This window comes from Chrysoperla carnea, chromosome 2 (assembly GCF_905475395.1).
Source record: "Chrysoperla carnea chromosome 2, inChrCarn1.1, whole genome shotgun sequence".
NCBI classification, from domain to species: domain Eukaryota; kingdom Metazoa; phylum Arthropoda; class Insecta; order Neuroptera; family Chrysopidae; genus Chrysoperla; species Chrysoperla carnea.
Window position 1 is genome coordinate 43,678,984 of NC_058338.1, and position 20,690 is coordinate 43,699,673.

At 29.7% G+C, this 20,690-nt stretch overlaps 4 protein-coding genes across 4 annotated transcripts; 2 read left to right on the top strand and 2 right to left on the bottom strand.

Moving 5' to 3' along the window:
- Window positions 1-1,892: 1,892 nt before the first annotated feature.
- Window positions 1,893-3,663, top strand: LOC123292010 (vacuolar ATPase assembly integral membrane protein VMA21 homolog). The gene is made up of 3 exons (XM_044872510.1): window positions 1,893-2,071; window positions 2,140-2,245; window positions 2,306-3,663. The coding sequence occupies exons 1-3, from the start codon at window positions 2,057-2,059 to the stop codon at window positions 2,452-2,454; spliced, it is 270 nt and encodes an 89-aa protein (XP_044728445.1). The 5' UTR covers window positions 1,893-2,056; the 3' UTR covers window positions 2,455-3,663.
- Window positions 3,664-5,813: 2,150 nt separating this feature from the next.
- LOC123292710 (snRNA-activating protein complex subunit 3) lies at window positions 5,814-8,740 on the top strand. The gene is made up of 4 exons (XM_044873424.1): window positions 5,814-6,013; window positions 6,080-6,299; window positions 7,660-7,908; window positions 8,192-8,740. Exons 1-4 carry the CDS (start codon window positions 5,814-5,816, stop codon window positions 8,690-8,692), a joined length of 1,170 nt encoding a protein of 389 aa, XP_044729359.1. The 3' UTR covers window positions 8,693-8,740.
- A 5,233-nt stretch (window positions 8,741-13,973) lies between these two features.
- LOC123292711 lies at window positions 13,974-16,145 on the bottom strand. Its single transcript, XM_044873425.1, has one exon. It carries the CDS (start codon window positions 16,143-16,145, stop codon window positions 13,974-13,976), a length of 2,172 nt encoding a protein of 723 aa, XP_044729360.1.
- Window positions 16,146-18,298: 2,153 nt separating this feature from the next.
- On the bottom strand, window positions 18,299-19,945 carry LOC123292712. The gene has a single exon (XM_044873426.1). It carries the CDS (start codon window positions 19,943-19,945, stop codon window positions 18,299-18,301), a length of 1,647 nt encoding a protein of 548 aa, XP_044729361.1.
- Window positions 19,946-20,690: the final 745 nt, after the last annotated feature.

Consider the following 20,690-nt stretch of genomic DNA (forward strand, 5'->3'; position numbering starts at 1 on the left):
CATATTATTATCATAAGAAAACACAAAACATTCCCAAGTTTTTTAAAAAAAATTCAAATTTTTAAATATTTTAAAAACGGTGAATGATATTTGATTAGTTGATTTTGTTTACTTTGACAATTTTCCATTAAATTTTAGGGTTCCGTATTACAAAAGGAAATGTACGAAATCTTAAGGTAAACCTTACGTAAAGAAAAGTCATATTTAAGGAAGGTATTTGACATCATTTCCAGGTCATTTTAATTACAATATCGTGACATTTAATAACGTAAGAATTATGTAAATCTTACGTAAGGATAAATCATATTTAAGTCAGATATTTGACATAAACGTGACGTCACTGTGATATCATTGTAAGATCATTATAATGTCAATTAGGTCATATAGATGTCAATTTTACGTTATTTGTATTACGTAAAAATCTTCAGGAAGGCGGAAATAATGACTCAAACCTGACTCATCTGTGACTCATATCTTACGTAAATTATGACATTGCATGACGTCATTCTGACGTCATATTTACGTCATTGTTTTCACTGGGAAGCTATGAAAATATTTAACTGATTGTAAAGGCTCGCTTTCCTAATTAAAGTATAATTTTCGTTGAAAGTGTTCATCGAGTACTACTATAACCGACACATTTTTCAGTTTTTACAGAGAATATATCGGTAAGATAGTTTCTGAAATCACGTGGATTAAAGTTTCGAGAGGGAGGGAAATACTTTTTTATTATATGGGAGCTTATATACTTCGTCCAATTTTCACGAGACACAACAATGTTTCTCAGAATTTTTTATTTATCTCCGAAAGTCCTATCCAACTACATTGGACAGGTCTTTCTAAATATTTTGATGGACATTGGCTCTCTAAATATTTTGCATGCTCTACCATAATTTTACTTTCTTAATTTTTTGACTTAGTTTGCTTTATTCTGTAAAAATTGATTTACTATGAGTTCAAGAACCCTTAATGGATTGTTTTATCTGTTTTAATTATTTTTAAAGAATTTTGATTTAAATTTGGCGTTTGTAAAATGATACTTAATCTATAAAAGCAGCATATGATGTAATAATTCCTTATTATTGTTATCAAAGATATGATTGTTATTATCCTCAGAGTCATATATATATATATATGAACCATAGAGTGTAGAGGTAAAGAAACACAATCTATGGTAAAAAAGTGACACTAAAATTGCATTAAATTAAGATGGCATTGATGTTCCAGAGGACCATGCATGCATATAGATACAGTTCATACCATGAAGGTTATAAAGAAGGAGAACGATCGCAATAGAAAATATTGTCCCCAAAATATGGACAAAATAAGTGAGGCGCTGGGATCGCTAAGTTGTATCATTAAATGCGGGCTGTTGTGCGCTAATATACTACTTACCGACGACAGCGCGGCTGGTGGCTGAAAATGAACCATAAATTCTACAAATTTTCAGGGACAGGTGCTCTAATGCTTTAGCACGTAGCGATCGTTCTCCTTCTTTATAACCTTCATGGTTCATACCACCGATTATAGTTTTTAATTTAGAAAAATTATAATCTGTGGTTCATACATATACATACACTTCGCTACACGATGCGCCATTATAGCTCCTTTATTTAATGCTCTTTTTTGGCCACTTTTTGAATCAAACAGCCATAAGAGAATTGTGCTCCTTTACCTTACACCCCATACTATGGACTTAAGGAGATATTTATAACACCCTTATAATACCTCTTACGTCCATGGTTTTATATTACGTCATAGTCAGAGGTTAGAAACACATGACTAAATAAAATAATAGTCCAATAATTCTTGCAATGTTCGTGATTAAAATTTGGTTATTGTTAATAATTGTTTAATATTTGATATCTTTACTTGTGCCTTGCGTTTTTATAAAATTTCAAGTGGTTTTGGCAGAGATAAATAAATATATCACATATTTTTGTAGGTTTTTACCTTTAGCACTTGAGAGTAATTATAATCTGATTTTGTAAATTTACAATTAGAATTCTGATCTGAATGAATTTTATTAAATAACCAAAATAAAAATAATAATAAAATGGGTGATAGAAAGGTATTTATTATAATTTAAATTGGGGCATTAAAGTGCAGATTTGTTATTCAAATTGATGTTTTTTCTAGGACATTCCGGATTTTAAAATATTTAGTATTGTATTCTTTTATTGTGTTATAATAATTGCATTACCAGTAGCAACATTTTTCGGGACGAAAATTATTTTATTTGATGGTAACTTGGATTTGAGTATTATTTGTCTTATTATTTTATTTACTTTGTAATTTTTTATAGGGGTTATGGGATTATCGGAGGTAGCATCAAATGTATGGAGTGCTGTTTTTGCGGTCATTGCATTACATGTAGCATTAGGAATTTTTATACATAAAGCATATTCTGGAGATTCAGTAGAACCAGAAAAACCTATTGCAAAAATCGATTAAAAAATTTCTTAATACGATGTATTATTATTATGTTAATGCATTTTTTTTTAAATTCAAATATTCCATATAATTTTTACTATATCGGAAGGTATGCTGATTTTAAGACTGGATTGTTTACTGAAGTAATCAGCATGTGAATAATTTAAAAAGTATAATGTATTTTATTGTAGGAATTAAATATTTGTATCCCAAGATTATGAAACGCGTTTCTAAAATATTCACATTTATAGCAAATATTTTCTCTATTTCTTTTAAATGTAAGGTATCACAAAATAAACATATAAATTTACTTAACAAATTTCTAAAAATACAGAGCGTTAAAAGAATCTAATTTCGAAATATTTTGTTGTATAATATGTATAAAGATTAAGAAAAAACAAATTGATAATCGAATATTCTAACATATTTTCCAAATTGCTTAGGTCTATCGAAATGTGCGAACCTTGCTTTTTTAACATTGTATATTTAGGTGAAAAACTATCGATAATGTGTCCAATTAACTTTTTTTTTGCGTTAATAAATCCATCCATAAAATAGTTTTTAATTTTTTGTTTAGAAATAAACAAATATGCGGTGCATCAATGATCTTTGTTCATTTGATATTTATTTATTATAATGGCATGTCGTATCTTTAAGATTTTGATTTAAAATTCTGAATTTAAAGACGTATTTTGTATTTGTGATAACAATATGAGAAATAATATAGTAAAATTATTTTACCTCGTCTCTGTTAACACAAATCAAAAGAATATATGTTTTAAGCTGAGTTTACACAATGCCTGGCAAATGTTCTTGATTGTTCTAAACCCTACTCGTATGGAAATGCGATTTAACTCGCGTGCATTCAAGTGTACACGAGCACAGATGAAATTAAATTCCAGTTGCCGGGACAATACCCAGTAAAAACTGTTTTGTGATGTAGGAGTGGAAAAATAATTGGTAGAAAATACAAAAAATGTCTGCAAACATGTTCATACAATGACAATATTTGTTCTATACTATAGCTACATTTTAACGTCAATTCACACGCTAGCTCACACTGTGTAAACTCACATGAATAAAACATTCAATTAATTTTTCTGAATTTTCTTCATTTACATGACTAATCAAATTAATCTTATAAAGACAGTTTCATGTAAACATGTTGTTTTTCGAACATCTTTTTGTTGTAGCTGTAGGTATGCACATGGTAGATGGTTGGGAAATGGTCTACTAACAAAATAAGCTTAGAAAGCACACAGTAAACTAACCGAGCGCTCAGATCAGCCAAACGCAGCAAATAATTATTATTTAAATAGTAGACTAGGGTATCATAAAATGTAAATACTGAAAATTTTTGAGAGGAAGTATTACTTCGTGTGCATTCGTTTCGTTGGGGTGCAATAATTTTTTAATTACTCTAAACTTAAAATCGATTTTCTGAACCTTATTTCTTTAAAATTAATAATTAATTACAAGATTCCAAAACTTATATAATCTACGTAAACAGTATTGTTTGTATGTGAATGTTTGAATTTTATACTGATATTTCAGTTATAGTTTATTTATATGCTGTATTATTTATTAGTAATCGAATTTTGTGAAATTATTGCAAATGTAAAAAGTTTTCAAATATCTAATTTAAGATACAGCGAATTATTTAATAGCCAAGGTAAATTTTAAATTGTGTAAATAATTAAAAATTTTCAAAATAATACTTCTTAAATAAGTATTCAGTATACTAAATTATTTATTACCGCACCTATCAGACATACCTCACAACAATCCATGTATTGTTTTTTAATGTCTGAACTCCTTCATTAAAAGTAACACCAAAGTCCCCTAAAAAATACACCTGGTTTCAAATTTTTTTAAATGGTTTACTTTTGCTATTTTGAAACAAAATCTTTGAAATTTCGAGCCCTAATCAATCTTTCAAAGATTTCAATTTAAAATAATGGAAGTTAGACTCATTTCCGACGACGTAATATTGGTAAAAACAACAGCCGTTTATGTAATCCTTATCCCTATCCCTATCGCCTATTTTATATTATACATATATGTGAAAGTAAGGATGTTTGTTTGTTTTTTACGATTTCACACAAAAACCGATGAATAGATTTGAATAAAACTTAACAATAATATAGCTCATATATCAGAATAACACATAAGCTATAAATTATAAAGATAAATTAGAAAAAAAATTTAATTTGACCATAAATTACAGATTTCTTCAAAAATGGTCATCTTTTCTGATATACTCAATGAATTATGACTATTTTACATTTAAAAAAATAGAAAACCGTACATATATATTACCTGTGTAAAACAATCACCGTCATTATTTCGAGTGTTATAGAAAAGGGATAAGTTGCAATAAGAGAGCAAGAAAGGTGGAGGCTTTAACACGGTGGTCTTTATCAATCTTTACTTTTAAATTTACTATACGCTATAAAATTTCAGCTTGATATTTCTTTTCGTTTGATAGTTATCGTGTCCACGGGCGGACAAAAGGAAATGCACTTATTAAGTACTTAATTTTTATAGCGTGCTCAGGCCGTAAAAAAGTGAATTTGAGTTCGTAAATGAGCAACATAGGTCAATTTGATCTTGAGTCCGCAGGACCCGTCTTGTAAGCCGTTAGAGATAGAATTTAATAAAAGATTAAAATTAAAAAATGTTCCTTATAAAAAAATTAACAACTTTCGCTTGAAACATTTGTCCGTACTGGAAGCTGGCAGTGAAATCTTTTGAAAAAATCTTACAGTTTTCCAGAAAATTGTACAAATTCCAATTTCACACAAGGGTATCTTAAAAAAAATGGATAATGGGAGTTTATAAGGTTGCGAGTGGTATCAAAATTTCGAAATACATTACAGCTGTCTTTTGTCATATTTTTCATTTTCCAAAAATTAATCGTTTCCCCAAAAATTCAAGAAAAGAACTTTCCGCAATTTTCAACAAAAAATTAAATATGTTAAGAGAATGGTAAAATTTCAAATTTTGAACCTGCCGTAGTTTAGTTTTTACGTCAAGTTTAATCATTTTTCATTTCAAGTTTAAACTGAATACTGATACAAAATTACGTGCCCCAATCCCTTAAGGCGTAAATAAATAATGTCTCGAAGTTCCTTAAATACAATTGTCAAATTTGACAGAATGAATATTCATATTCAAATTTGGGCAAAACAAGAATCAATCACGATCAGTTTTTGGGTTTTTGTTTTTCTGAATGATTATTGCTTTCTTATAAATTCTTGGTTATGAAAACAATAACTGTTTAGTTTGATTTTGTTTTCAACAATTTCATAATTCTAACCCCAAGGATACATTTTTTCGAATTTTTTTTGACTAATTTGATACTACTTTTTGTAATTAAAATGGAAAAAGTTTATACTCGTCAACAGTTGAATTTCTCACATGAAGTTAATTTGAAAGAACATTTCGAATTATTTTCTAATAAAGTTAATTTTATAAATGATTTTTCTTTAGAAGAATCCGAGCAAGATGAAGAAATTTTTAATTTAATGGGAATTAAATTGAAACAAGATACTAAAGATTTATTGAAAGATACATGCAGGTATAATTTAATATTATTGATTATTATCAAAAATAGTTTTATGAGACTTTTCATGAATGTTTACAGTTTCGAACATTTAGCAGAATCAACGTTGAAAACTATACCAAACGACAAAAAGGGCATGAAAAAACTTCATGATTCTTCTTTGAAACATATACCATTAGAAGCCAAGTCATTAGAAACTATAAAAAATTTGGAGGCTAATGTTATAACGAAAAACCGATCGGTTAAGGAATACACCGACTTTTATGTTAATGGTTTGAAATACCGATCGCAAGTGGAAATTGTATGATAAATTTATGTTTAAAATTGCATAGTGAAGGCTTATCATTAGGTGTTGAAAATTTATCTATTAGTCTTAGAGTCAACGATTAGTTTATTTCATACATTTAATTACATACCTAAGCATATTGAAGTCATATTTCCCCTTCATTAGATATTTTTTATTATACCATATACCATGTATATGAAATATATCAAGGTATACTAAGTTTAGTCCCTGTCTGACATTATCTTTATCTTTTTTTGTTAGCATCATTGTTTACCCACGAGGCCGCAAATTAGATGCAAATTTTATAGTATGTATTATATGGGAATATCAGTTATGAATATGTGGCTATCTAAAAGTGGATATCTTTCTTTACTTACGTGTCGTCAAAAAACAAACGATTGCGTCATCAACAATGTCCATACATGGTATTTCAATAATTAACTCAGTCAATTGTTTGTTTTCATTTGTTGGAATGGAAATTTGTTCATGTTTTTGAACACATAATATTTAAGCTAAAAAATACAATGTACTTCACTTTATTATCTTTAACGAGATAGGGTTTACTTAATAGGGTATTCCACTATTTTTGAAAAAGTACTTCAAAATGTTGATTTTGCTAATAAAAAGCCACCAAAAATTTATTTCGGAAAAATACACACGCTTTCTTACCAAAAACTTAAATTAAATTTTAAACTGTCAAAAACACGGGCATCCAATTTGATGACGTAATATAGGTATCACTATACGAAATAACACAAATAAGTTTGACAAATATATTCATAGACATCTGATTATAATAAATATAAATACTTATTATCTATGTATATATTATACCCAACTATCTACACTGAACTAACTGATGGTCTATATCTCATACCGCTATGACATCACAGCAGGGCTTACCAGCGTTTTTGGTCACGTGATATACAGTTTAAAAATTACGATTTTTAATTTTAATATTTTAAAAGAAAAATGTGCTTTTATGACTCGAAATCAGAATATTTAAGAATATTATTACATAAATTTTAACTTTTTTCAAATTTCATGATTTATTTTTGACTAACGATAATACCCTATTATTGTTTTTAATTTTGAAGAAGTTCTTGATTAATATTAGCTAAGTAAATTGAAACTTTTATAAAATGAAGAGTTGTAAAAAATAAAATGTAGTACAATTTATTATCTGACTACTAAAAATAAATCTTAGGGCTACAAAATTTGAAAGTAATCACCGCCCCGTAGGTTTTAGCTTTGATTTTCTTGAATAAACGTTTATCTCTTCAACACCTATTGATGGCACATGTTGTATGTACTTTACATTTTAGCGTGCTCTTTATAAATTTATATGAATTTTTATATATGCATATTTTTTTAGGATGATACAAATTTTCGTCATTTAGAAAATTTAAAAGAAAATGATGAAATTCTTTTATTTATTCGTATTTATGCACCATTTCGCTATATTCCTGGTTTTAAGACATCGTGGATACCTAGATTCAGTCATGAAATAATCGTATCAGGTTCAAATACAGTACAAGATTTTTGTAAAAAAATACTTTGCCCATCTGATGAAAATGTTTCTTATGATATCAGTGAAAATCCTGACAATTTACAACCAACGAAGGTAATCCAAACATTTGTATTAAAAAAATCCTATGCAGTTTTTTAGTCGCAGACCTGTGTAATTATAAAGAATTTATTTATTTTTTTTAAATAATAGTCCTAATATTTTATAAAAATTAATTTTGTGTTTTGGTATCTAAATATGATGATTAATCACTAGAAACATTTATCCAATCAATTTATTCTTAGTGGACAAAAGAGTCCATTTATAAAGTACACACATATTTGAAACAAATGTAAATTTGCTTTCATAATAAAAATATAATGTAAATTTTATTTTATAGGGCAAATATAAATCCTGTTTAATTTTCATCCATGATACGTTGTATCATAACGCCAAAGATTCGAATTATGTAGATTATTCTGAAGTGGTGATGGAATTTAGTAAAAATTTGAATTACGGTGTTGGACCTTTCAAGAAAGAGTTAATGGATAATGTTTTATTTAAAGATCTCAAACTCAAATTAGGATATCCATATATGTATCAACATCAAGGGGACTGTGAACATTTGTTTACAATTTCTGATATAAGATTGATACATTCAAGTGATTCACTTTGTTCAGAAGATTATCCACGCTTTGCTTGTGCTTCAAATAAAATTACTCGACGGTGCATGATGTGTGGAACCAAAGAGGCTTGTTATATCGTACGTAATTGTGATAGAATACCAAGTGATCCAGCTTATATGTGTGAAATTTGCTTCAAATCCTATTTATATATAGACGGTAAAAAAGTTGGAAATTTCAAAGCATATGTATATTTTGAAAGTTCTTATGTATGTTAGAATTTAAGAACTATCATTTAAATATTTAAATAAGAATGTGATATATTGTTTTTAAAAAATAATATATATTATTTATTATTATTATATATATATTTTTTAAGGCGATTGATTACTTTTGTAAGTTAGTTAAGGAAATATCTTAAATATCTCATGTTAAAACTAAAAATCAATATTTTTTTTAATGAAAAAGTAAATACATATTTGTTGTTGATATTGTTTTTTAATATTCCTTAATTATTAGTAATATTTTTTCCAAAAATATAGACTTATGTTCTGTATCGCTGGTCAACGGGATTTGTAATACTTAGATACTTATTCCGTAAAATGTTATTTTCTGTGGGATTATTAAAACAGGGTGTCCTTCACTTGAAAGTCGTTATAGATGTGTCTTAAGGATCATTATTCTGGGATAATAAGGAATCACTTAAGCTACTTTCACTTAAGAAAAAGAATTAGGGCTCTGTACAAAGTGAAGGCTATAATGCGGTAGTTTTTGTTTTTAAAGTTGAGATTGCTCATTGAAGCGGGTACATTTAAAATGTCAAAATGAGTTTGAATTCATGCAGATTCTAAAAATGTACGATTCTTTACATTTCTTTTGCAATTAAAAATTTTTCGATTTTCGAAATAGAAAAATTTGAAATTTTTAGGCGGAAATAAAATTTGTTTCTGACTTAATGACAATAGCTTCTATTCTATCTTTTTTTTTGCAAAATTGGGAATAAAAACTGAAATGATTTTTCTTTATTTGTAACAAATTATATGTCGGAAGAAAAAAAACTTTTTTTGTTTTCAGTTTAAATGACACTTCGTTAAAATCGATTTAATAAGCACAAATATAAATTATTCATTAATTTAATTTATTCCGATACTTATTCTGATTTAATTTTGCGGTTTTACAACAATTATTTTTTATGTGGATATAATAAGGTCAATATCAATTATCTGTGATTATATTTCAATTACTTTTTTGCTATTATCCAACTAATCGTAAAGTTACCCAAGACAAGTTATAAGTAATTAGTTATCTTATATATTTAAACGAGCAATTCTTTTAAAAATATATATATTTATATATATCAACGTTCTTGGAAATGGCTTCCAACGATTTTCATGAAAATGTGTATGCAGGAATTTTTGGGGCGAAAAGTCGATCTAGCTAGGTTTTATTTTTAAAAAACGTCGTTTTATCCTTCTTTTCATGAAAAACTGAAACACACACTACAAAACATGACTCTTCCTGGCATCTATTGGTGGTAGTTAACGAAATAAAGTACATTACCGGGACATTTAACGGTTTGCAAGATGGGATATCTCTTCGTTTTTGAGTTATGATGAAAGTTTTCAGAAAAATTTTCTTTTTCCCAAAAATTAAAGGCTTAGGGTTTATCTTGAGCTTAGCCCCGTATTAAAAATTTTTCACACACTTTTGAGTTCAACTTATACCTACATTATATACACATATTTATTATGGAAAAAATATATATTAATATTTCTTCGATACTGCTATGCTATACTAACTTAATTAACTAATAAACTAAAATAATAAACCGACTAAAAATCCACCGACTATATTAGATTTAAGAAAATACTTAAATTATTTACTTATTTAATAAAATAATATTTCAGTTACTTAAATAGTTTCTATCTTGCTAGTCACTACCCCGATCGTAATGAAAGCAGGGCATTTTGCATTACCATCAGAAATTTGAAACTTAAAGGCAAAATTGAGCTTATAATATAATAAGCTCAATTTTATTAAGCTTAAGCTTAATAAGTTTTAATTTTATGTATGTAAAACTTCATGGATATTTGTACCTAACTGTTTTAAATTCTCTGTAAAAATTATTTCTGTATAAAAGCTCATAATACTATTTCTGAGAGATTAGTTTATTTCATTCTATTAAATCAGAAGTAACGTTTAAAGTATTAAACAGCAAAATGCTTAAATTTTTTCTTATATTTGCTATTTTTATCAAAATTGCAAATGGTTTTTTCGATGTAAATTTTGTTGAAAATTATTTCCAAATGAAATCCATTAAGAGAATTACATTTTTTACATGTTCAAATGGTAATTAAATTGTACATGGTACTTAAATTGTACACTTCTATCAATAATTCTCTCGTGAGCAATTACCTATTACCATCAATTTGTTGGGGTAGCTTTAGAAATCTGGATTAGCGCATTGAATTCAAAAGTCTCAAAAGGTAATTTTGCTCACAAGAAAATTATTGTTAAAATATATATATATTAAAATTACTTTTTACACTTCTGTGCCTTTTTTGTAGTTTTTTAATAAATTTTTTTGCAAGCAAAAAAAAGTTGTACTACCTGCGTAATAGGTGAAAAACTACAAATTTTGACTTATTTCAGTTTTTTACCTATATTACGCAGGTAGTACCACTTTTTTTTGGCTTGCAAAACGTAGTTTCACACTCCCCTAAGAGATCCAAATAACATATAAGGAACTTTATATGAACAATTTTAATATTTGTGATATTCAAAATCAGGAACAAGAACGGGAATCGAACCCACAACGTTTGGTTTACCGTATAGCAGTATAAAAGTTTGGAAAATCAATATTTGGAAGTAGATTAGTATACAGATTATGTAGGTACAACTTAATAGCTCAGAGTTCTGACCCGGTAAATTGGAAGTTGTAGGATCGATTCCCACTCGCGTGTACTTTTTTTCATATTGATGTGTATTTTTATAGTATTGATGTAAAAAATTGAACTATTCAGGTTTATTGCTTTGTAGTAGTTTGATCCTATATCTATTCATCTTAGCTCAACCTGTATGTTAATTATATAAACAATGATTAAAAATTAAATAGAAAATTGAGTTCGAAAATTTCGAAACTTAACAATAGGGTAAGGTCGGGACCCTTCGTACGGTTTTTACATTTTGTTTTTTTGCTTTGACTATTTTATTAGCAATTCAACTGATTACGCCTAGACATAGTATATAGTATGTTGAATATATATTATGTATTTAATTTATTTTTAAATTATAAAATAAATTTTCCAAAATTTTAATGTTTGGTACTTTAAATTCAGATATTAAATATTATCGAACATTGTCTAAATATTTTATGGAACGTCAACTTCAAGTATCATTTCAAAATATGAACAAATTTAAACAATATGATTCATATTATTTACCAAAAGTTTATAGTCTCGAAGGGATTGTAACTGACTCAACCTGCCAAGACATTAGAAATCTTATTAAACGGGTAAATACAAAATATATTCTAAAGAATGTTCAAATGAATAATAAATCATTTACATTTCGGTTAAATTTTTTCATGCTCAGGGAAAAATAATTTAGATAATCCTAGACGACCATCGTTGTAGGCACCACACACCATTTTACTTTCAATAATTACGGGATTATTAATCACCTATTAACGAATATTGAGTCACCATGCTGTAACAAATAGAAATTTTGTGCCAGTGCCTTAAGTTCTAAATAGTTATTGTGAAAATTTAAAATTTATCCAAAAAACAATACCATTTGTTTATTTTACAAAATGACGTATTAAAATTTCCTCACTTTTCTCTAATAAATAGCAATACGTTGAAGACTTTCAATGCAAAAAGTGCTTGATTTAAAGTTTAAGTGCTTGTTGCCCAAAAATAACTACTTTTCTGTTATATACATGCTAGAAAGATGAACAACGAAACCCCCCGGAAAATCGTAAAACACTTTTCCTGATTTTTCAGGGTTTGCGTTGTTCAAAATGAAATTTTTCGATTTTGTTAATTTGACTTTATTTCGAATCGATTGGTGAAAATCCCATATTTCTAGCATGTATAGACTAGAAAAACGATATTTTTGGGTGGTTTTTCCGCGCGCTACCTTAACAATTAAAAGTCAAACTTTAGGTTACAAAAAACTTTTCAAAGACTTTTTGAGGGACGAAAATCGTAAAAATCACGTTTTTCAAATTTTACTAATTTTGTACTCGAAAATTGGAGGGTCCAAAGCGATTCGGTCAATATAATTTTTTGTTCAAATTAAGATGAGCATTTCTGTGGGCTGTATTATGCATTTTGTTAAAATATATCCCCTTAAGGACCCACAATAAAAATATTTAGCTAGATTATAAAATTATTAATTAGCTAGACCGGTTTCGATTGCTTTGGCAATCCTCTTCAGTAGCATTAAACCTCTTAAAATTAAAAAGTCTTAAAATTAAAAAATATTTACAAATCCGAAAAAAGAACCGCATCAATCTGAAACAAATAATAATAAAATATTACCCTTAAAATTAAAATAAAATTATTTACCCGATTATAATAATAATAAATCTTTATGTTACACCCTCTGAAATAATGTAACTGCCTGCTTTCACCTAAAACACAATAAAATATTAAGTTTTAATCCTAAGATAGGATTATCGTTATGAAAATATCAGAAAACTAAGGGATTAAGCCTGAAAATAAAATGTAAGATAAGAAACGTTGTAAATATAAAATAAAATAAAAAACACAGAAATAAAAATAAAAATAAAGAGAAAATTAGATTACCAACAAATTAAAAATTTTAATCCTCGGTATACCTAAAACAGAATAAATAATTAGAATTTAGAAAAACCTGCAACAAACCAAAATAAAATTTAACGAAAATAAGCAAATTACAAACAAAAATTAAAAAATAAAAATAGAATTAATTAAAGAACAATAGAATAAGTATTACCAAATGAAGTAAAATGGTGTACCTAAAACAGAAGAAATTATTAATTAGCGTACCTAAAACAGAAGAAATTATTAATTAGTGTACCTAAAACAGAAGAAATTATTAATTAGCGTACCTAAAACAGAAGAAATTATTAATTAGTGTACCTAAAACAGAAGAAATTATTAGTTAGTGTACCTAAAACAGAAGAAGTTATTAGTTAGTGTACCTAAAACAGAATAAAATATAAAATAAATAAAAAATGAAAGTGAGCAAAATTATAAAAATACAAGAAAATACGTTGAAAAAATAAAAAATTTACCAAATGACAAACTGAAACAAACAAAAAATCAAATTAAGTAAAAATGATAAGCAAAAATAAAAAATAAAAATTAAATCAAAAAATAATAATAGGAAAGATAAATAAAAAAGATGAAAAATAGCATAAAATATCGATTCTCGAGACAACACAAATGAAACAGGTAACTAAACGAAACCCTGCCCAAATTGTGTTGTTTTTCGATCACCATTCAAATAAAACAGGTAAAAAGTGTACACCACAAGTATAATTAAGCAATAAACTTAATCGTCACATGTACTCTAGTTAACTGTTAAAAATTTGGTGATTTTCGCTTGTCTTATATGCTTCGTTCGTTGAGGTACCTGCCCTTGATTGGTTCTTTTATTTGAATCCAATGGCTGGCCGACCTTTGTTGATTGGCTGGCATCTACACATAGGCTGTACAGGTCAGAGAATGGTACTGGACCTTTGTCGCTATTCAAAGCGTTCTTTCCCATTCTGTTGATGTACAAACTTTCGTAGGCATCAAGTTTCGATGGAATGTTGACTAATTTTAACAACTTTATCTCACCGATCTGATGTCCCGTTTCCATGGCGTGTGATGCCACTGATGACTTTTCCTTCCTTTTATTGTTGAAATGCGCTATATGCTCTTTGTAGCGTACGCTAAGGGAACGGGCTGTTTGGCCAATATAACCTTTCGAGCAATCTGCGCAATCAACTTTATATATACCTGACTTTTTGTTGTTTGGAATACGATCCTTCGTATTACATAACATTGACCTCAATTTCCCTTTCGATGTATATGCCACTTGTAGGTTTGTGTTATATTTTTGCATGGCCTCCGATACTTGGCTGGTTTTTTTGCCATAAAAGGTCAATGATGTTCTTAGGACTGGTTCTTCCGTTGACAATGTTGTTGTTTCTTTAAGGGACTTCCGCCATTTCGCCTTTTTCAATAATTGGTCAATTACGTTGGTTGAATATCCGTTGAGTACCGCCACATTTTTTATGTAATCCAATTCCTTCTTATAGTTTGTTGTTGATAATGGGTATGTTGTTAACCTGTGAACAAGAAAATTAAAAGCGGCCATTTTGTGGCTCCAATGAGAAAAGGAGTCCTTTGGAATAAACCTATCTACATTTGTCGGTTTCCTGTAAATGTTGAACGCCAACTTATCGCTATCTCTGGATATTTCGAGATCCAGAAATGGTAATTTTTCATCCTGCTCCTCTTCAACGGTGAACTTGATGCTGGGTTCCGCTTTATTCAAAAATTCCAAAAAATCGTGTACGCTCGTTTTCTTAGTATCTATAATTGTAAATATGTCATCTACATAACGATACCAATGTTGTGGGAAATACTCCGCTGCTTGTTTTAAATTCCTTTCCAATCTTGACATGAATATGTTTGCTAAAAAAGGGCTCAATGGGTTGCCCATACTGGTTCCATGTACCTGCTTATAAAATTTTTCATTAAATTGGAAATAAGTTTGTTCCATGCATAATCTGGTTAATTGGAGATATTCTCCTCTTTCCAGTTCAGGCACATTGTTCTCCGTCAACCATTCCTCCAGGTGGTCCAACGCTTTATTAATTGGCACACTAGGAAAAAGGGCCGTTACGTCAAAAGATACAAACTTATCCCCATCTACTAAATTTACACCCTTAAGTTTTTCTATGAGTTCCATAGAATTCAAGACACTATCACCTGTCGGCTTGTTGAATTTATTAAATTCTGACACAAGCCATTTCGCGATCTTGTATGTTGGTGAGTTGATCCCGGATACAATGGGCCGCATACCATCTCCTTCCTTGTGAATTTTCGGCAATCCGTACAATCTAGAAGTTAGTGGGTTTGATGATTGTAACTTCAAACGATCTCTGCTTCCAATCAGCACCTGACATTGTTTGATCACCTCTTTTACCTCTTTGATATTCTTTTGGAGTGGATCCTTCTCGACACGTTCATATGGTCCTTCCCGTAATAGTTTTTCCATCCGTCGAATGTAATCTTCTTTATCTAAAACAACAACAGCATTACCTTTATCTGCCTTGGTGATTGTGACTCCTTTTTCCGTAAGCGATTTTACAGCTTTGTGATGAGTTATATGATGGTTGATTTCTTTTTCCTCTGGTCGTAGGATGGGTAAAACGTTTCTCCTGATCTGGTGCTTTACACTTTCTGGAGCCCTTTTGATGGTTGTTTCTACGTCCGCGATGATGTCAATGATCGGTGTTTTTAGGGGTTTCAAAGAAAAATTGAGACCTTTATTTAATAATTGCAGTTCCTCCGTTGAAAGTTCCTTTGTTGATATGTTTTTAACTATATTCAGTTGATTATGAATGGCTGTTTGTCTTGGTTTATTATCATTCCTCCTGTCATTGCTGGTCATTTGTTTTGCCCTGGGTTGTTGAACTGAAATGAGCGATAACAATTTCTTGTTGTGTCGATCATATGTCTGCTCCATTTTGTGGTCAATGATTTCGTTGATTTTCCGGTACCATAATAGCCAATTCTGGAAATCCTTCTCGTTAAGATCTTTGGTCAGCATTAAGTGTAGTTTGTATTTTTCCGTTTCAATATTGCTGCGTGAACAGTAAAGTTGACTTTTTTCCAAGACTAACCATTTATATTTCGCGAACTCAACTGCTTTTCGAGCATTCGGACTGTTGGAGCTAGAATTAATACATAAAAATTTTGGAAATACCTTTGCTTTTAAACAATTGTTTAAAAACGATATATCCGCTGAAAGAGAACGAAATTTTAATGATAATTTAAAAAACTTACATAACTGCTCCTTTGGTCTGGGCACCAAATTATTATTCAAATTAAGATGAGCATTTCTGTGGGCTGTATTATGCATTTTGTTAAAATATATCCCCTTAAGGACCCACAATAAAAATATTTAGCTAGATTATAAAATTATTAATTAGCTAGACCGGTTTCGATTGCTTTGGCAATCCTCTTCAGTAGCATTAAACCTCTTAAAATTAAAAAGTCTTAAAATTAAAAAATATTTACAAATCCGAAAAAAGAAAAGAACCGCATCAATCTGAAACAAATAATAATAAAATATTACCCTTAAAATTAAAATAAAATTATTTACCCGATTATAATAATAATAAATCTTTATGTTACACCCTCTGAAATAATGTAACTGCCTGCTTTCACCTAAAACACAATAAAATATTAAGTTTTAATCCTAAGATAGGATTATCGTTATGAAAATATCAGAAAACTAAGGGATTAAGCCTGAAAATAAAATGTAAGATAAGAAACGTTGTAAATATAAAATAAAATAAAAAACACAGAAATAAAAATAAAAATAAAGAGAAAATTAGATTACCAACAAATTAAAAATTTTAATCCTCGGTATACCTAAAACAGAATAAATAATTAGAATTTAGAAAAACCTGCAACAAACCAAAATAAAATTTAACGAAAATAAGCAAATTACAAACAAAAATTAAAAAATAAAAATAGAATTAATTAAAGAACAATAGAATAAGTATTACCAAATGAAGTAAAATGGTGTACCTAAAACAGAAGAAATTATTAATTAGCGTACCTAAAACAGAAGAAATTATTAATTAGTGTACCTAAAACAGAAGAAATTATTAATTAGCGTACCTAAAACAGAAGAAATTATTAATTAGTGTACCTAAAACAGAAGAAATTATTAGTTAGTGTACCTAAAACAGAAGAAGTTATTAGTTAGTGTACCTAAAACAGAATAAAATATAAAATAAATAAAAAATGAAAGTGAGCAAAATTATAAAAATACAAGAAAATACGTTGAAAAAATAAAAAATTTACCAAATGACAAACTGAAACAAACAAAAAATCAAATTAAGTAAAAATGATAAGCAAAAATAAAAAATAAAAATTAAATCAAAAAATAATAATAGGAAAGATAAATAAAAAAGATGAAAAATAGCATAAAATATCGATTCTCGAGACAACACAAATGAAACAGGTAACTAAACGAAACCCTGCCCAAATTGTGTTGTTTTTCGATCACCATTCAAATAAAACAGGTAAAAAGTGTACACCACAAGTATAATTAAGCAATAAACTTAATCGTCACATGTACTCTAGTTAACTGTTAAAAATTTGGTGATTTTCGCTTGTCTTATATGCTTCGTTCGTTGAGGTACCTGCCCTTGATTGGTTCTTTTATTTGAATCCAATGGCTGGCCGACCTTTGTTGATTGGCTGGCATCTACACATAGGCTGTACAGGTCAGAGAATGGTACTGGACCTTTGTCGCTATTCAAAGCGTTCTTTCCCATTCTGTTGATGTACAAACTTTCGTAGGCATCAAGTTTCGATGGAATGTTGACTAATTTTAACAACTTTATCTCACCGATCTGATGTCCCGTTTCCATGGCGTGTGATGCCACTGATGACTTTTCCTTCCTTTTATTGTTGAAATGCGCTATATGCTCTTTGTAGCGTACGCTAAGGGAACGGGCTGTTTGGCCAATATAACCTTTCGAGCAATCTGCGCAATCAACTTTATATATACCTGACTTTTTGTTGTTTGGAATACGATCCTTCGTATTACATAACATTGACCTCAATTTCCCTTTCGATGTATATGCCACTTGTAGGTTTGTGTTATATTTTTGCATGGCCTCCGATACTTGGCTGGTTTTTTTTGCCATAAAAGGTCAATGATGTTCTTAGGACTGGTTCTTCCGTTGACAATGTTGTTGTTTCTTTAAGGGACTTCCGCCATTTCGCCTTTTTCAATAATTGGTCAATTACGTTGGTTGAATATCCGTTGAGTACCGCCACATTTTTTATGTAATCCAATTCCTTCTTATAGTTTGTTGTTGATAATGGGTATGTTGTTAACCTGTGAACAAGAAAATTAAAAGCGGCCATTTTGTGGCTCCAATGAGAAAAGGAGTCCTTTGGAATAAACCTATCTACATTTGTCGGTTTCCTGTAAATGTTGAACGCCAACTTATCGCTATCTCTGGATATTTCGAGATCCAGAAATGGTAATTTTTCATCCTGCTCCTCTTCAACGGTGAACTTGATGCTGGGTTCCGCTTTATTCAAAAATTCCAAAAAATCGTGTACGCTCGTTTTCTTAGTATCTATAATTGTAAATATGTCATCTACATAACGATACCAATGTTGTGGGAAATACTCCGCTGCTTGTTTTAAATTCCTTTCCAATCTTGACATGAATATGTTTGCTAAAAAAGGGCTCAATGGGTTGCCCATACTGGTTCCATGTACCTGCTTATAAAATTTTTCATTAAATTGGAAATAAGTTTGTTCCATGCATAATCTGGTTAATTGGAGATATTCTCCTCTTTCCAGTTCAGGCACATTGTTCTCCGTCAACCATTCCTCCAGGTGGTCCAACGCTTTATTAATTGGCACACTAGGAAAAAGGGCCGTTACGTCAAAAGATACAAACTTATCCCCATCTACTAAATTTACACCCTTAAGTTTTTCTATGAGTTCCATAGAATTCAAGACACTATCACCTGTCGGCTTGTTGAATTTATTAAATTCTGACACAAGCCATTTCGCGATCTTGTATGTTGGTGAGTTGATCCCGGATACAATGGGCCGCATACCATCTCCTTCCTTGTGAATTTTCGGCAATCCGTACAATCTAGAAGTTAGTGGGTTTGATGATTGTAACTTCAAACGATCTCTGCTTCCAATCAGCACCTGACATTGTTTGATCACCTCTTTTACCTCTTTGATATTCTTTTGGAGTGGATCCTTCTCGACACGTTCATATGGTCCTTCCCGTAATAGTTTTTCCATCCGTCGAATGTAATCTTCTTTATCTAAAACAACAACAGCATTACCTTTATCTGCCTTGGTGATTGTGACTCCTTTTTCCGTAAGCGATTTTACAGCTTTGTGATGAGTTATATGATGGTTGATTTCTTTTTCCTCTGGTCGTAGGATGGGTAAAACGTTTCTCCTGATCTGGTGCTTTACACTTTCTGGAGCCCTTTTGATGGTTGTTTCTACGTCCGCGATGATGTCAATGATCGGTGTTTTTAGGGGTTTCAAAGAAAAATTGAGACCTTTATTTAATAATTGCAGTTCCTCCGTTGAAAGTTCCTTTGTTGATATGTTTTTAACTATATTCAGTTGATTATGAATGGCTGTTTGTCTTGGTTTATTATCATTCCTCCTGTCATTGCTGGTCATTTGTTTTGCCCTGGGTTGTTGAACTGAAATGAGCGATAACAATTTCTTGTTGTGTCGATCATATGTCTGCTCCATTTTGTGGTCAATGATTTCGTTGATTTTCCGGGATATATTTTATTCGGGATTTCGGGGATATATTTTAACAAAATGCATAATACAGCCCACAGAAATGCTCATCTTAATTTGAATAATAATTTGGTGCCCAGACCAAAGGAGCAGTTATGTAAGTTTTTTAAATTATCATTAAAATTTCGTTCTCTTTCAGCGGATATATCGTTTTTAAACAATTGTTTAAAAGCAAAGGTATTTCCAAAATTTTTATGTATTAATTCTAGCTCCAACAGTCCGAATGCTCGAAAAGCAGTTGAGTTCGCGAAATATAAATGGTTAGTCTTGGAAAAAAGTCAACTTTACTGTTCACGCAGCAATATTGAAACGGAAAAATACAAACTACACTTAATGCTGACCAAAGATCTTAACGAGAAGGATTTCCAGAATTGGCTATTATGGTACCGGAAAATCAACGAAATCATTGACCACAAAATGGAGCAGACATATGATCGACACAACAAGAAATTGTTATCGCTCATTTCAGTTCAACAACCCAGGGCAAAACAAATGACCAGCAATGACAGGAGGAATGATAATAAACCAAGACAAACAGCCATTCATAATCAACTGAATATAGTTAAAAACATATCAACAAAGGAACTTTCAACGGAGGAACTGCAATTATTAAATAAAGGTCTCAATTTTTCTTTGAAACCCCTAAAAACACCGATCATTGACATCATCGCGGACGTAGAAACAACCATCAAAA

Bases quoted from the DNA above. Each gene is read 5' to 3' on its own strand.
- LOC123292010 (XM_044872510.1), top strand. The intron at 2,246-2,305 runs GTAACTTGGATT...AATTTTTTATAG, and splicing joins GAAAATTATTTTATTTGATG to GGGTTATGGGATTATCGGAG.
- LOC123292710 (XM_044873424.1), top strand. From the start codon at position 5,814: ATGGAAAAAGTTTATACTCGTCAACAGTTGAATTTCTCACATGAAGTT. The intron at 6,014-6,079 runs GTATAATTTAAT...GAATGTTTACAG, and splicing joins TTATTGAAAGATACATGCAG to TTTCGAACATTTAGCAGAAT. The intron at 6,300-7,659 runs GTATGATAAATT...ATATTTTTTTAG, and splicing joins ACCGATCGCAAGTGGAAATT to GATGATACAAATTTTCGTCA.
- LOC123292711 (XM_044873425.1), bottom strand. From the start codon at position 16,145: ATGGAGCAGACATATGATCGACACAACAAGAAATTGTTATCGCTCATT.
- LOC123292712 (XM_044873426.1), bottom strand. From the start codon at position 19,945: ATGGAGCAGACATATGATCGACACAACAAGAAATTGTTATCGCTCATT.